At 41.6% G+C, this 13,417-nt stretch overlaps 1 protein-coding gene across 1 annotated transcript in view; it reads right to left on the bottom strand.

Annotated features, from left to right (window-relative positions):
- The window catches only part of ptgis (prostaglandin I2 (prostacyclin) synthase), a 62,446-nt gene extending 58,622 nt beyond the window's left edge, over positions 1-3,824 (bottom strand). The window contains exons 1-2 of the mRNA XM_063041389.1: positions 3,694-3,824; positions 1,150-2,841 (exon numbers count right to left, since the gene is read on the bottom strand). Of these exons, the coding sequence (XP_062897459.1) occupies positions 1,150-1,223 (74 nt within the window). The 5' untranslated portion in view covers positions 1,224-2,841; positions 3,694-3,824. The remainder of the gene's footprint in view (positions 1-1,149; positions 2,842-3,693) is intronic.
- Positions 3,825-13,417: the final 9,593 nt, after the last annotated feature.

Below are 13,417 nucleotides of genomic sequence, written 5' to 3'. Positions count from 1 at the left end.
GCCAGCCTCTTTACAGATATCTTCTAGCTCTAACATCATCTGTGTAATTTCCTACGTGTCCATCACCTAGTGCCCATGTTCTCACAATTCCTCTGCCACCTCCTACTGAACATTTTAAAATTATAAACTTTCTGTACTGACAGGCACCCCGACTCTCTCACTCTCTGAACTTCTGATATTCTTCCAGGGAATTTCTTGTAGTCACCCATAACTATCTGATGACTAACTCCGATATCTTCCACAATGTACCAAAGGCACTGGAAGATGTGTTTGTTCAACCACCAAACACTGAATGATCTGTTACATGACTTGCATTTTACTTCACTGAATGAATAACACAATGGGAATTTCAAGCTGTTTGTTTCACTTCTTGTGTTGTTTTATACCTATAACATTGTGAAAAGAATAATATCTTATGTTTTGTAAATAACCTAAAGACTACGAAGATATTATATGCCACATGCAGTTGAAAACAGCCCACAGACTCCACCGAGACAAATTAACATCTTACACATCACTCCTTCAGTTTCTAGATGGAAATCAATAAGGGCCAGGCTTATAAGATATTTATTTATTAGGTATTACTAACAAGTGATCTTCCCTAAAAAAAAGAAATGATATTGACTTACTAAGGTTAAGCTGTATTCTTTTATAACGTAACACAGATAATGATTTCTCCATAGTATCTTAAATTTAGAATATATTGAATCCATCTATTCAACAGTTAAGGAATTATAAAGCAAGACTGTTTCTCTATAAAATACCTATCGCTAAATTAGAATCCTTCAAATTGTTGAAAAGTTAATTTCAGATAGAAAGACATCATGTCACATCTCTTCACTTTCAATACCTACACATCATAAGTTTATGTTTGATTATCAGAAAATCCTGCAACAGCACATTATAAACCTTCTACCTATTTCTTCAGTTTTATGTCAGTGTTTACCATTTGACTTGTAGTTTCATAGTAATTGTGAATATTTAGATAGGTTTAACCAAACCAGTTTAATGAGCTTACAAAAGAAATTATTGTTAAAATATGTGATAACAAATCTTTGAAGTCCACAGGAATTTACGTTCCAATGCAAGCATTTACTTATTTCTCGGACATAAAGGGATAAAAGCATGAATTCAAAGTTACTGTCTTACCTTTTTCTTCTCTGAATGTGACAGAGAATAATCAACAGAACAACTGCAACCAGAAACAAAATAAACCACTGCATATTTTGATCCAGAAATGTTTTCTTCAATAACTCAGTGCTGATGGTAACTGTGCTCTGGGTGGAATGTGCTTAGCTACAGTCTGGTAACTAGTTTAACTCTAAACGTTCATAGCAACAGGTCTGACTTGTATTGTGACTTTCTGTCAAAGGAAGGCATAGTACATAGCCAGACGTTTTATAATTGGAATCTTGAATTTCTAAATCAGGGCTGGCATCTGTCCACTTTTGGGGCCCACCCCTTTTTTAGTGGTCCTGTTGAGTATGAAGCTCTTCTAAGATCCAAGACGAAATTTAGCCAACAACATTGGAAACCTCTTCAAAGTAACAACATAAATGAACACTAGATGGTTTAGAAATAAGACAAATAATTATATTTTGTTTCCTTTAGAAATCATTACGAATCAACCAGAGATTCTACAATTCTATTTCAAGAATAGTATTAGTTATAACATGAAATAAAGTAACAATTACTGTTTGTTAATATCAGCAAATGAAAAAAATAAGATTAGAATTATGGGGTACATCATTTAAATTTGTAGCATTTGCGTACAGACAGAAGTATTTTATTTGTGTGGGCCTGATTTCACTAATCAGGGAGCAGCCAGTTTAATACCAAAATTTGATAGTCAACAAGTATTAATAGATTTTTATAGGAGTATCTGCTTTTACTAAGTTGATTAAGCTTTGGGCACGGAAGCACAGACAGACAAGCTGCATCCTTGGTACTTTAGTATCTAGTACTGGTGTACTAACACTGTTAATTCATTCCAGAAAAATAGCCATGAGGGAGTACTCAGATAACATTCTCCTAATTAATCATATTAACTTAAATGTATTTAAATGCAGTGGAAGTACTTTCTAGTGACATTAAATTGGAATTACTTAGATTTTTTATATTGATATCATTAACTTTCAATAGATGTGAACATTTGTGAATGTTAGAGACAGTCAGAAAAATTTAGTGTCTGAGTATTTTGACAAGTGCATAAACTTTGAAATGGAGCTTATTCAGACCCTGCCATGAACTGCCACTTGCGACCAGTAGGTGCAGCTAACAACCACCATATTGGAGTTGGCCACATTTAGGAAGCTGTAGCTGAAAAATATGCATCTGGTAACTGCAAACTGTCAGAAGAGTCGCAACCACAGGTGCAAAGAAGCTTGGGTCAATATGTTTGAAATAGCAGAAAGTGCATTTCATTTATGACCCATTCACTATTTAGGACACTCAATAACTATAAAGAGTGGGTAAAAAACAGAGGCCTGCCTTCATTTAAAACCTAATACAAGACTCCAATTCATTTCAAAAAACAGTAATAGCCATGCATTTCCAGGCTTATTCAGAACTGAGGCAGTTGGTAAGTGGACAGTGTAATATCCTGGGGAAATTTCGGCAGTTTCCTTGCATTATTGCTGATGTGGTTCTGCATGACATTTGGCAATCCATAACTCTTGTGTGGATGAGGTCGTGTAGAAGCTGCAGTCTTTGTTTCTTCAACTCCATTTCAGCACAGCGATTCCATCACGAATATCAGGCAGGTCCAACCGAATGCAGAGGTAGCTTTTATGAAATGTTAGGGCTGTGTGATGCCAAGATAGGAATTAGCTTGGTGAGATCCTATAAAAATTGAATATATTTGATAGTTTCATTTTATTAAAATCCCTGTGAGTTTATGAATACAGTAAGGATTCAGAAGATTTTAACAGCTGCCTACATATTTATTTTTCTCAGCTTTATTGTGAGGGGTCAGTGGTTTAAGTGATCTTATTACAGTTTCCTCACGTCTCCTCCTCAATATTGCTGAGGTTAAATGTAGATAACGAACTGCTTTTTGAAGTGCTCAATTCAATCAATAAATGTCATTCTGCCAGTCAATTGCCACTTCAATTACCAACCCATTCCCAGTAAAAGCTATCTCCTACAGATGCTCAAAGGAAGTTTGATGAAAATCACATAATCCTTCAATTAAACAATTAAACATTCAAATCAGCAATATTAATTACCAAATATTACTAATGGATCATTAGACAGTTAGTAATGAGGCTGCCATTTCCATTTATACCTCTCATCCTTGCTATTACTTATACTGTACTTGTTTAATAACATTTGTTTTCCCCTCTGCAGATATGCTGAGTTAATAAAGCTGTTTTTCAGCAGGTTCATGGTTATAACATATATATACATCGACAAACCACAGTTGCATTATTACAAGCTGCCTTTCAGAGCAAGTTATTATCAAACCCCTCGTCCACCCACCTAACTTACCCCTGACCTGGCTTCACCTACCATCTGATAGCTTGTACACCTTCCCCTTTCTGAGTTCTTCCCCTTTCCTTTCCAATCCTTGTGAAAGGTCTTCACCCAAAATATCGACTCTTTACTCCTCTCCATAAGTGCTGCCTGACTTGCTGAGTCCCTCCAGCATTTCGAGTGTGTTACTCTAAGCTATTATCAAAGAGTTTTGCTTACATGATCATTAGCTCAAAGCAACACTCTTCTTCTTCATCCTGTTCTTACATGACTGCAGATTACTGGCTCTGCGCAACTCACTGTGTTAGTCTCTTTAGATTGCAGAATTAAAAATTATGATCTTATCCATGTTGACTGCATTGTACAACACTCCCTAATGTAGTAAGAAGAGCAACGAAATCCAAACATTGCTTCAGAAGGCTTTAAGTTAACAACTCCTTCCCTTATAGCTTTTATTCTTATGTGATATGGGCATATTTGGCAAGGGCGGGATTAATTACTAACCAACAAGTGCTCTTGAAAAGGTGGCGACTTATTTGAATTGCTGCAGCCCAGTAATTGAAATATTCTGTTTTAGATAAGAACTTGACTCAGCAACAACAAACAAATAGTTACATATTTTAATAGCAGATTAATGTTCAACTTTAGGGGGATCTGCAAGAAATTGAACTTTCCATTAATGGTATCCCATCACAGTCCGGGCAATGGAGCTCAGAAATTTGCAAATGTTGTAGAAAAACATTTGTTGTTGTTGATAGCTGACTCACACAGTTCAGCAATGATGTACTAGTGGCTGCTGGAGTGAGGTTTATGGTGGTGGATGTGAGCAGGAAACAAGCTGGTTGATATCCCTGAATGGAAACTGGTTCATGCACATTGGCAAGTCTGCACTCAGCTGTCATTTGTAGCATTCCATTATTTTTCTTGGCATTCCTTGCAAATGGATATGCTGAATCATTCATTAATGAGTATAACCTCTGTTTAATTCTTAACATTACTCAAGTTTCCCACTCAGAATGTTCCCATTGAGAGAGCTGGAACTTATAAATAAGGTGAACTTCGAGGGACATCATTGTTCTCTTGAATAACGTGCACCAACTCACTAGATATCATCCGATACCTGTCATTATCCACCTTAAGCACATGCAGATGCTGGAAATCCACAGTAACACACACAAAGTGCTGGAGGAACTCAGCAGGTCATCTATGGAAAGGAATAAAGAGTCAATGTTTCGGGTTGAGACCCCTCATCATGCAGACTGCCTGATGAAGGGTTTTGGCCTAAATTAGTGACTCTTTATTCCTTTCCATAGATGCTACTTGGCTGGCTAAGTTCTTGCAGCATTTTATGTGTGTTACGCCAGCTGAATGCAGTCCATTGCAAGCAAGTACATTAACAACATCTAAAGGGCATGAGCAGATATCTAGGTAGGAAAGTTTTAGAAGGATATGGGTTAAATGAAAACAAAAAGGACCAGTTTCGATGGATGTCTTGGTTGTCATAGACCATTTGGGCTGAAGGATCAATTTCCATGCTGTATAACTCAATGATTCTTGAACTGTATGTGTCGCTGCATGACTCTACAGAGCCAACTCTTCTTAGACTGTACCTCACAGACAAACTATTGACTCGTAATCACCAGAAGCCTCAAAGAATCCACAATGTATGGGCTGCTCTGATAATCTGTCAGAATTGTCACCACCCTGCTCACACACTGGCAATCCAACAAGACTTCCATTTCACCTGAAGATACTGAATGAACTGTACCTATCAGGATGTGATATACAGGTTTCCAAGGACATCCTGATGGCCACCTTTGTGCGTGGTTGTCTCCAACTGCATAGAACGGAAGTATACAGATCATATATCTCATCCTCACCATGTGAGATGATTACTTCTGTGGAATGTACATGCACCAAGAAGATCTGAAAAAAGATCTAATAGTCCTTGTTGAAGTTCACACTGAGCAGTTACACAACAGAGTATTCTGTGATCTCTGGACTGTTCTCAGGATTGGTGCACACTGAGTCAAACAACAACTGAAGCTGGAAAATTATCATCTCAACAAAATCTGACGTTGGTGTGTCTGAACTTGCTGGTCTTCCAGTGTAAGCGAATGTTCCTGTCAGGTTCCAGATGCTTCTTGGTTCAAGATGATGCTGAACCATGACCTCTGTTCAAGTCACAGCTCAGTTTTAGTTTGTGTTTAGTGCTTTTTTTCCCCTGAGTTTGTAGAGATGGTTTTGGGGACAGAGGGGAGATATGGGTTAGGACAGTGATGAGGGGGAATTAGAGGACAGGTCAGAATCTTAAGCATTCACTCTGCAATGCAGACCAGCAGGCCAGCATGGACAAAGTCTGGTAGCCACCCACCTCCCCCTCCAGGGTTAACAATTTGTTGGCAAGTTCCAGAATTGGAATCCCATCCGGCAGGAGGAGCAAGATTCTATGACTCCGGGGTTAGCCAGAGGGTGGTGAATCTGTGGAATTCTTTGCCACAGGCAGCTGTGGAGGCCAGGTCATTAGGTATGTTTAAGGCAGAGGTTGATAGATTCTTGATTGGTCAGGGTATGAAGGGATATGAGGAGAAGGCATGAGATTGGAGCTGAGAGGAAAATTGGAACTGCCATAATGAAAAGGCTGAGCAAACTTGATGGGCCAAATGGCCTAATTCTGCTCCTATATCTTATGGTCTTATGAAGCATAAGTAACATCAGTAACCAGAATCATTTCCCAGTAGAAATGTCAAATGCTAGAGGATACACAATGCTTAGGAGAGACAATGGCACCTAACAGCAACTCCTTTGCTTGCATCTTCAGAAACAGCTCTATTTCCATCTTTAATATCTCTATTTTACCCTTTCAGGGTTCTTTTGAAGATGCTGACCGAGAGTTAAACATTGATTTCAGTTCTTTGCGGGAATGGGACCCGCTCTCGGGGTCTCACAACTGGCTGTTCTTCGATATGCCAAGGATGTGGCCTAGAAGATTAGCTTGCCTTTGGAGTTTCAGGATTTCGTGGCAGTTGGAGGTGGGCATACTTGAGGGTCGGTGCCTCTGCAGGAAATAAGTGTGTTGTGGGAGATGAAAGATCTCTGGCTGTGTGCCCAGAGACCCGAGTTCTTTGGGCACAGAGCTTGGGAAAAGCGACGCAACAGACTTTTAACATGGTAAATCAGCGAGTTGTTTGTTATGTCTGCTCTCTCACTGTGAAACGGAGACATGTCTTTTTCCCTTATTAGGGAGAGAGAGAGCCTGTGGTATGTTGAATACCGGATGAATGAGTAGTCTTTGGGGTACTGCAAGTCTGTGTCTTTTTTGATGCTTTGCTGCACGCTTGAGTGCTCGGTTAGGTGCTGATGCTTTTTTTGCTAGTGGGGGAGAGGGGTCGTTGCTTTGTTGCTGCTTATCCATGGGAGAGGGAGTTGGGAGGGGTTTTGGGGTTCTAACATTTAACTGTCATTCATTCTTTGGTACACTCCTCTGTTTTTGTGGATGGTTGCGAAGAAAAAGTATTTCCGGATGTATATTGTATATATTTCCCTGACATTAAATGTACCTTTGAAACACAATAGCTTTAAAGTTGGGAGGGGGAGTGATTTTAAAGATGTGCAGGGTAATTTTTAAGCACAGAGACCTTGAACATACTATCAGAGATGGAAGTGGTGGCAGATATGATAGTGAAATTTAAGAGGCAAGTAGACAGACATACAAGTAGGTAAGGAATGTAGGCATATGGTGTTACCAGTTTTGGATATGGCCCAATCGTGGAGTGAGAGACACTGAAGCAGGTCCATAGTTCACAGATTTCAATATGAACACTGTTAAACAGAAAATTAAACAATAAACGCTAGGCCAAACAGGGCCGTTAACTAAAACTCTCAAAAGGAAAACGAAGCCTACACTGTGGCTGAAAAGAACAACTAAACATTAAACGAATACTGCTAGTCTTCAAAGTCAGTTGACCTGAAAGTCCAGTATCTCAGCCGAATGCAAAACAGCAGCAAAGTGTTGCTGTGCTCTGTTCAAGTCTCAACAAGCACTACGACAAGTATGGAGTTAAGTACTATCACGATTAAATAATAATTAGTGCCACACAGTACAGACAAGGGAACCATCTACCAGGCGAGGAGAAGGGGGAGGTGGAGTGACTGGGGCCAGGGGAGAGGTAGTAACTGGCTTGAGCTGGGAAACATGGAATACTGGGTGGATCTTCAGTGATGCTGCTAGACGCAATCTATAGGACACCTTGTTGACAGCCTTTTCCACTACAAATGGTCCCACGTAGCACGGTGTCAATTTCTGGTTCTCTCATTCCATCCCATCTCTACTGGAATTTGACTGCAAAGGCTCTCACTGTTCCTCTGCCTTGGCACAAATCCAAGAGTCGGTGGGCAGCCTCCTGACCCCATACGGGAAGATCAAAAACTCTCCTTAACTCCGCCATGAAATGCCGGAACGACTCAGCTGTGGGCTCCTTGCTCCTGTAAAGTGTTGAACAGGCTGAGTGGAGGTCCATAAAGAAGACTGACCATGTACGCCAATTTTCACGCATCATCACCAAAACGACCAGGCTGAGCTTGGAATGTCAGCTCGCATTGGGTAATACAATTCCTGCAATTATCGGAATCACCAGAATATCTGCCTGGTGGTAGAATACCCGGTTCCTGAACGATCATGGCAGTCGGTTCTGGTCTGAGCGCGGGAGCAGGAGCATTAGTAGCAGAGATTGTCGGGGCAGCAGAAAAGGAGGACCTGCGAGATGCTGAGAGTGGGACTGAGGAGGCCTTAGCTGCTGAACTGAGCTGGTGAGAACGTTAATGGCTGTCGGCTGATGCTGGCTGTTCACAGTAAGTCCGTGGATGGTGCGGTCGTGAGTGCGGAAATCGCAGACACCTAAGTCCGATTGTCTGTGGTGAGCTGTTGAACAGCTATGGCTAGGGACAATACCTGTTCCTCCAAGTGAGACTGGGCTTGTCAGCACAAGGTTATCAGCTTCATTGCCTCTGAAACTTCACTGAGAACAGATTCCATTACTGTAGCTTGTCTCCTACTTGACCAATGAATCTCACGGCCAACGTCAGCTGCTCTTTCTCTGCTGGGTCCATCTTTGTTGGTCGAGACTTGCTGTTACCAGGTTTGGATATGGCCCAAGTACGGAGTGAGAGACATTGAAGCAGGTCGATATTCACAGACTTTCATATGAACAATGTTAAGGGGAAAATAAAACAATAAATTCTCGGCCAAACAGGGCCATTAACTAAAACTCTCAAAAGGAAAATGAAGCGTACACTGCGGCTGGAAAAAACATCTAAACATTAAACAAATACCGCTAGTCTTCAAAGACAGTTGAATTGAAAGTCCAATATCTCAGGGAAGGCCAAATGCAAAACAGCAGTGAAGTGTTATTATGCTCTGACCAAGTCTTGATAAGCACTATGATGACAATTATGGATACTATCCCAATTAAATATTCCCTTGATACCGCAAAACCTTTCAACTTAAGTCAATCAGTATGTGTCTTAACTCAGGCCAGATGAGGATGTGGTTATACTCAGTCTGCTTTGTTTGGCAAGACATGTCATTTATGTGGCTTCCATTAAAGAAATAATTCTGAAGGAAACATTTATTTTTGAGTAGCTCCATGGTGATTGGCTACCAGACAAACAGAGCTAAAGATTCAAGGGTGTGCTCAAAGTTTCTGTGAAAGAATGCAACAACCCACTGTCTCCTGGGAGTCTCTGACTTAATGTTACCAAGAGTTGAAATAGAGAAGGACTATTCAGAAACATTTAAGAAACATTCACACTTTAGGAGAACAGAGAGGCCCTTTTTAAGTGGCAGGAGGAGTATGACACTTCACAATCTACCTATCGGACATCCTCTGCCTCTTGCGTAGTAGACTGCTGCTCTCACATTTGCCTCATTGTTCATATCACTGGATTGTACAGTACCTAAGCAAAATAAGAGATAATGTTCAATGAATTCTCCATTTTCAGGCAACCCATGCCTTCTCCATTCCTTTCTCTCTCATTCTGATCTTCCAGGTCTTTTCAGACACATTCCTTTCCCAAGCAACACACACAAAGTCCTAAAGGATCTCAGGAGGTAAGGCAGTGTTTTTGGAAATGAATAAAACTTGGTTCTTCAGGGCAAGACCCTTCTTCAGGACTGGAAAGGAAGGGGGAAGACACGAGAGTTAAAATGTTGGCAGAGAGGAAGGAGAATAGCCTGAAAGGGATAGATGATGCCAGTTTGTTTGGAAAGGGATAGGGCTGGAGAGAATGAATCTGATAGGAGAGAAAAGTGGATCGTAGGAGGAAGGGAAGGAGGATGGGACCCAGAGGGAGGTGGTCAACAGGTGATAAGAGATAAGAGGCTGGGAAATTAGTGGGCAGGGACGAATGGACATGGGAATTGCGGAGGGAGCAATCCCTGCAGAAAGCAAAGAGAATCGGTGTGAGGTGGAGGTTCTTGTCTGGTGCTCAGGGAGGAGTGGAATCGGGGTGGGGAGAACTAAAGCTATGTTTAGTGTTAGGATCCCTCTGGAGATGGCAGAATTTGTGGACGATGATGAGTTGGACACAAAGGCTCATGAGGTGTTAGGCAAGGACAAGAGAAAAATTAAAGACAGCGGGAAGACGGGGTGACTGCAGACGTTCTGAAAAAGAAGGAGATGCAGGTGACGGCAGCATCACTTCACCTGCAAATCTGTTGGAGTGGTCTACTTAGTCTGATGCTCCCAATGCTGCCTCCGTCATAAACTGCAGGACCACTTTTTAGTGCATTTCCCCTCCATGCGCCAAAACCAGAATTTCCTATTCCGACAAGTTGATCCATGGCCTTAGGGTGGAGGGTGAATGGGCAACACTTTATATTCCATCTGGATAGCCTCCAATCTGATGATTATGAATATCAGGTTTTTCTTCTGTTAAAAAATGTTTCCCTTCCCCTCCCCTCTTTTTCTATTCCCCACTCTGGCCTCTTAGCTTTTCTCATCTCCCTATCACCACCCTCCTCCTTCTCTATCTCTTAAGATCCACTCTCCTCTCCCATCAGATTCCTTCTTCTGCAGCCCTTTATCTTTCCAATCAACTTATCACCTTCTAGGCATCTTCCTTCCCCTTAGCCCACCTTTTCTTTTCTGCCATCTTCCTCCCTTCCTTTTCGGTCCTGAAGAAAGGTCTTGGCCTGAAATATCGACTGTATATTCATCTCTATGGACGCTGCCTGACCTGCTAAGTTCCTCCAGCATCTTGTGTGAGTTGATCTGGATTTCCAGCATCTACAGATTTTCTCATGTTTATACATTTCTTTCCAACCCTCAGCAGCCATCTCCCTGCCACCACATCAAGCACTTTCTTTATCCTCCCATAAAACCACAAGAATAGGAGCAGAACTGGGCTTCTCGGCCTATCAATACAGCTTCACCATTCTATTATAGCTGACTTTATTATCCTCCTCAACCCCATTCTCTTTCCTTCTCCCTGTAACTTTTGACACCCTTCTTACTAATCAAGAACCAATCCACTTTAAGTTTACCCAAAGGTTTTACCTCCAGACACATCTGCGGCAATGAATTCCACAGATTCACCATTGTCTGGCTCAAGAAATTCCTCCTGATGTTCTGAAGGAGCATCCCTGTACTCCGATCCTCTTTACCTGATTCCCTCCCAATCATCCACACATTCCACCCACTGGGTGCCCAACCTTGTTGCTCAATTGTTTGCCGCTTCTCACTATTCCTCCACTTATCTCCTTGTGATCTTGTTAGATTTCATACTCTAAACCCTTCCATTGTCTCCACTTACCATTTCCCAGCCTCTGTCACAATCTCTGTTAACTTATAAGTTTGCTATGTTTGTCATATACTGCACCACGACTAGTGGAAGCTAGTTTTCATGGCATTTATACCCCTGGTATGCATGCCTATGCCTATGACAATAAACAAACTCGAAATTGAATTTGAACTTCTGGCATCTTTACACAGACTTCCCTCTACACATTCAGTCTTGATGCAGGCTCTCAAACAATAAAGACAATTATTCCTTTGCCTCCACAAATGCTGCTCTACTTCTCCGAGTTTTCCCAGTTTGTTTTTTTTATGTTTATAACTAGACATGGATTTCAAATTTATACAAATTGGCTTGGACTTGTAGGAAGGAAGGCTTTGTTTTCTAACAAAACATGACGTAATTCTCTGAAGAACATCATAAACGTGCTGCCAAAGCCTTAAGGAAATTGCGTCAATGGTTGTAAAATCTGTGCATTAACAATTCAATCTACCTCATTAAACGAATAACCTGTTCCTGAATAAGTCAGTGACATTGACCAATGAAATTTAGGCCTGGAGGACTGTATTACATCTTGCATCTGGAAAATTCTTTACAATTAAAGTAATGAATCAAGCCAACGGCACTATGATTATACCAGCCCATTCACCTCCCCCCTCATTTCCATTCAATGTTCTAAATAATCCTTCCAAGTCTATCGTATTCAGTACTCCCAATGCAGTCTCATTGGTGAGACATAGAATAGTACAACACAGTACAGGCCCTTCAGCCCACGATGTTGTGCCGACCCTCAAACCCTGACTCCCATATAAGCCCCCACCTTAGAGTCCTCCATGTACCTGTCTAGTAGTCTCTTAAACTTCACTAGTGTATCTGCCTCCACCACTGACTCAGGCAATGCATTCCACGAACGAACCACTCTCTGAGTAAAAAACCTTCCTCTCATATCCCCCTTGAACTTCCCACCCCTTACCTTAAAGCCATGTCCTCTTGTATTGAGCAGTGTTGCCCTGTGGAAGAGGCGCTGGCTATCCACTCTATCTATTCCTCTTGTTATCTTGTACACCTCTATCATGTCTCCTCTCATCCTCTTTCTCTCCAAAGAGTAAAGCCCTAGCTCCCTTAATCTCTGAACATAATGCATACTTTCTAAACCAGGCAGCATCCTGGTAAATCTCCTCTGTACTCTTTCCAATGCTTCCACATCCTTCCTACAGTGAGGTGACCAGAACTGGACACAGTACTCCAAGTGTGGCCTAACCAGAGTTTTATAGAGCTGCATCATTACATCGCGACTCTTAAACTCTATCCCTCGACTTATGAAAGCTAGCACCCCATAAGCTTTCTTAACTACCCTATCCACCTGTGAGGCAACTTTCAGGGATCTGTGGACATTTACTCCAAGATCCCTCTGCTCCTCCACACTACCAAGTATCCTGCCATTTACTTTGTACTCTGCCTTGGAGTTTGTCCTTCCAAAGTGTACCACCTCACACTTCTCCGGGTTGAACTCCATCTGCCACTTCTCAGCCCATTTCTGCATCCTATCAATATCTCTCTGCAATCTTTGACAATCCCCTACAGTATCTACAACACCACCAACCTTTGTGTCATCTGCAAACTTGCCAACCCACCCTTCTACCCCCACATCCGGGTCGTTAATAAAAATCACGAAAAGTAGAGGTCCCAGAACAGATCCCTGTGGGACACCACTAGTCACAATCCTCCAATCTGAATGTACTCCCTCCACCACCACCCTCTGCCTTCTGCAGGCAAGCCAATTCTGAACCCACCTGGCCAAACTTCCCTGGATCCCATGCCTTCTAACTTTCTGAATAAGCCTACCGTGTGGAACCTTGACAAATGCCTTATTAAAATCCATATAGATCACATCCACTGCACTATCCTCATCTATATGCCTGGTCACCTCCTCAAAGAACTCTATCAGGCTTGTTAGACACGATCTGCCCTTCACAAAGCCATGCTGACTGTCCTTGATCAGAGAATGATTCTCTAAATGCCTATAGACCCTATCTCTAAGAATCTTTTCCAACAGCTTTCCCACCACAGATGTAAGGCTCACTGGTCTATAATTACCCAGACTATCCCTACTACCTTTTTTGAACAAGGGAACAATATTCGCCTCCCT

Source organism: Mobula hypostoma, chromosome 2 (genome assembly GCF_963921235.1).
Source record: "Mobula hypostoma chromosome 2, sMobHyp1.1, whole genome shotgun sequence".
Taxonomy (NCBI): Eukaryota; Metazoa; Chordata; class Chondrichthyes; order Myliobatiformes; family Myliobatidae; genus Mobula; species Mobula hypostoma.
Note: the sequence above shows the minus strand (reverse complement) of the source record. Positions and strands in the feature narration are given on the sequence as shown.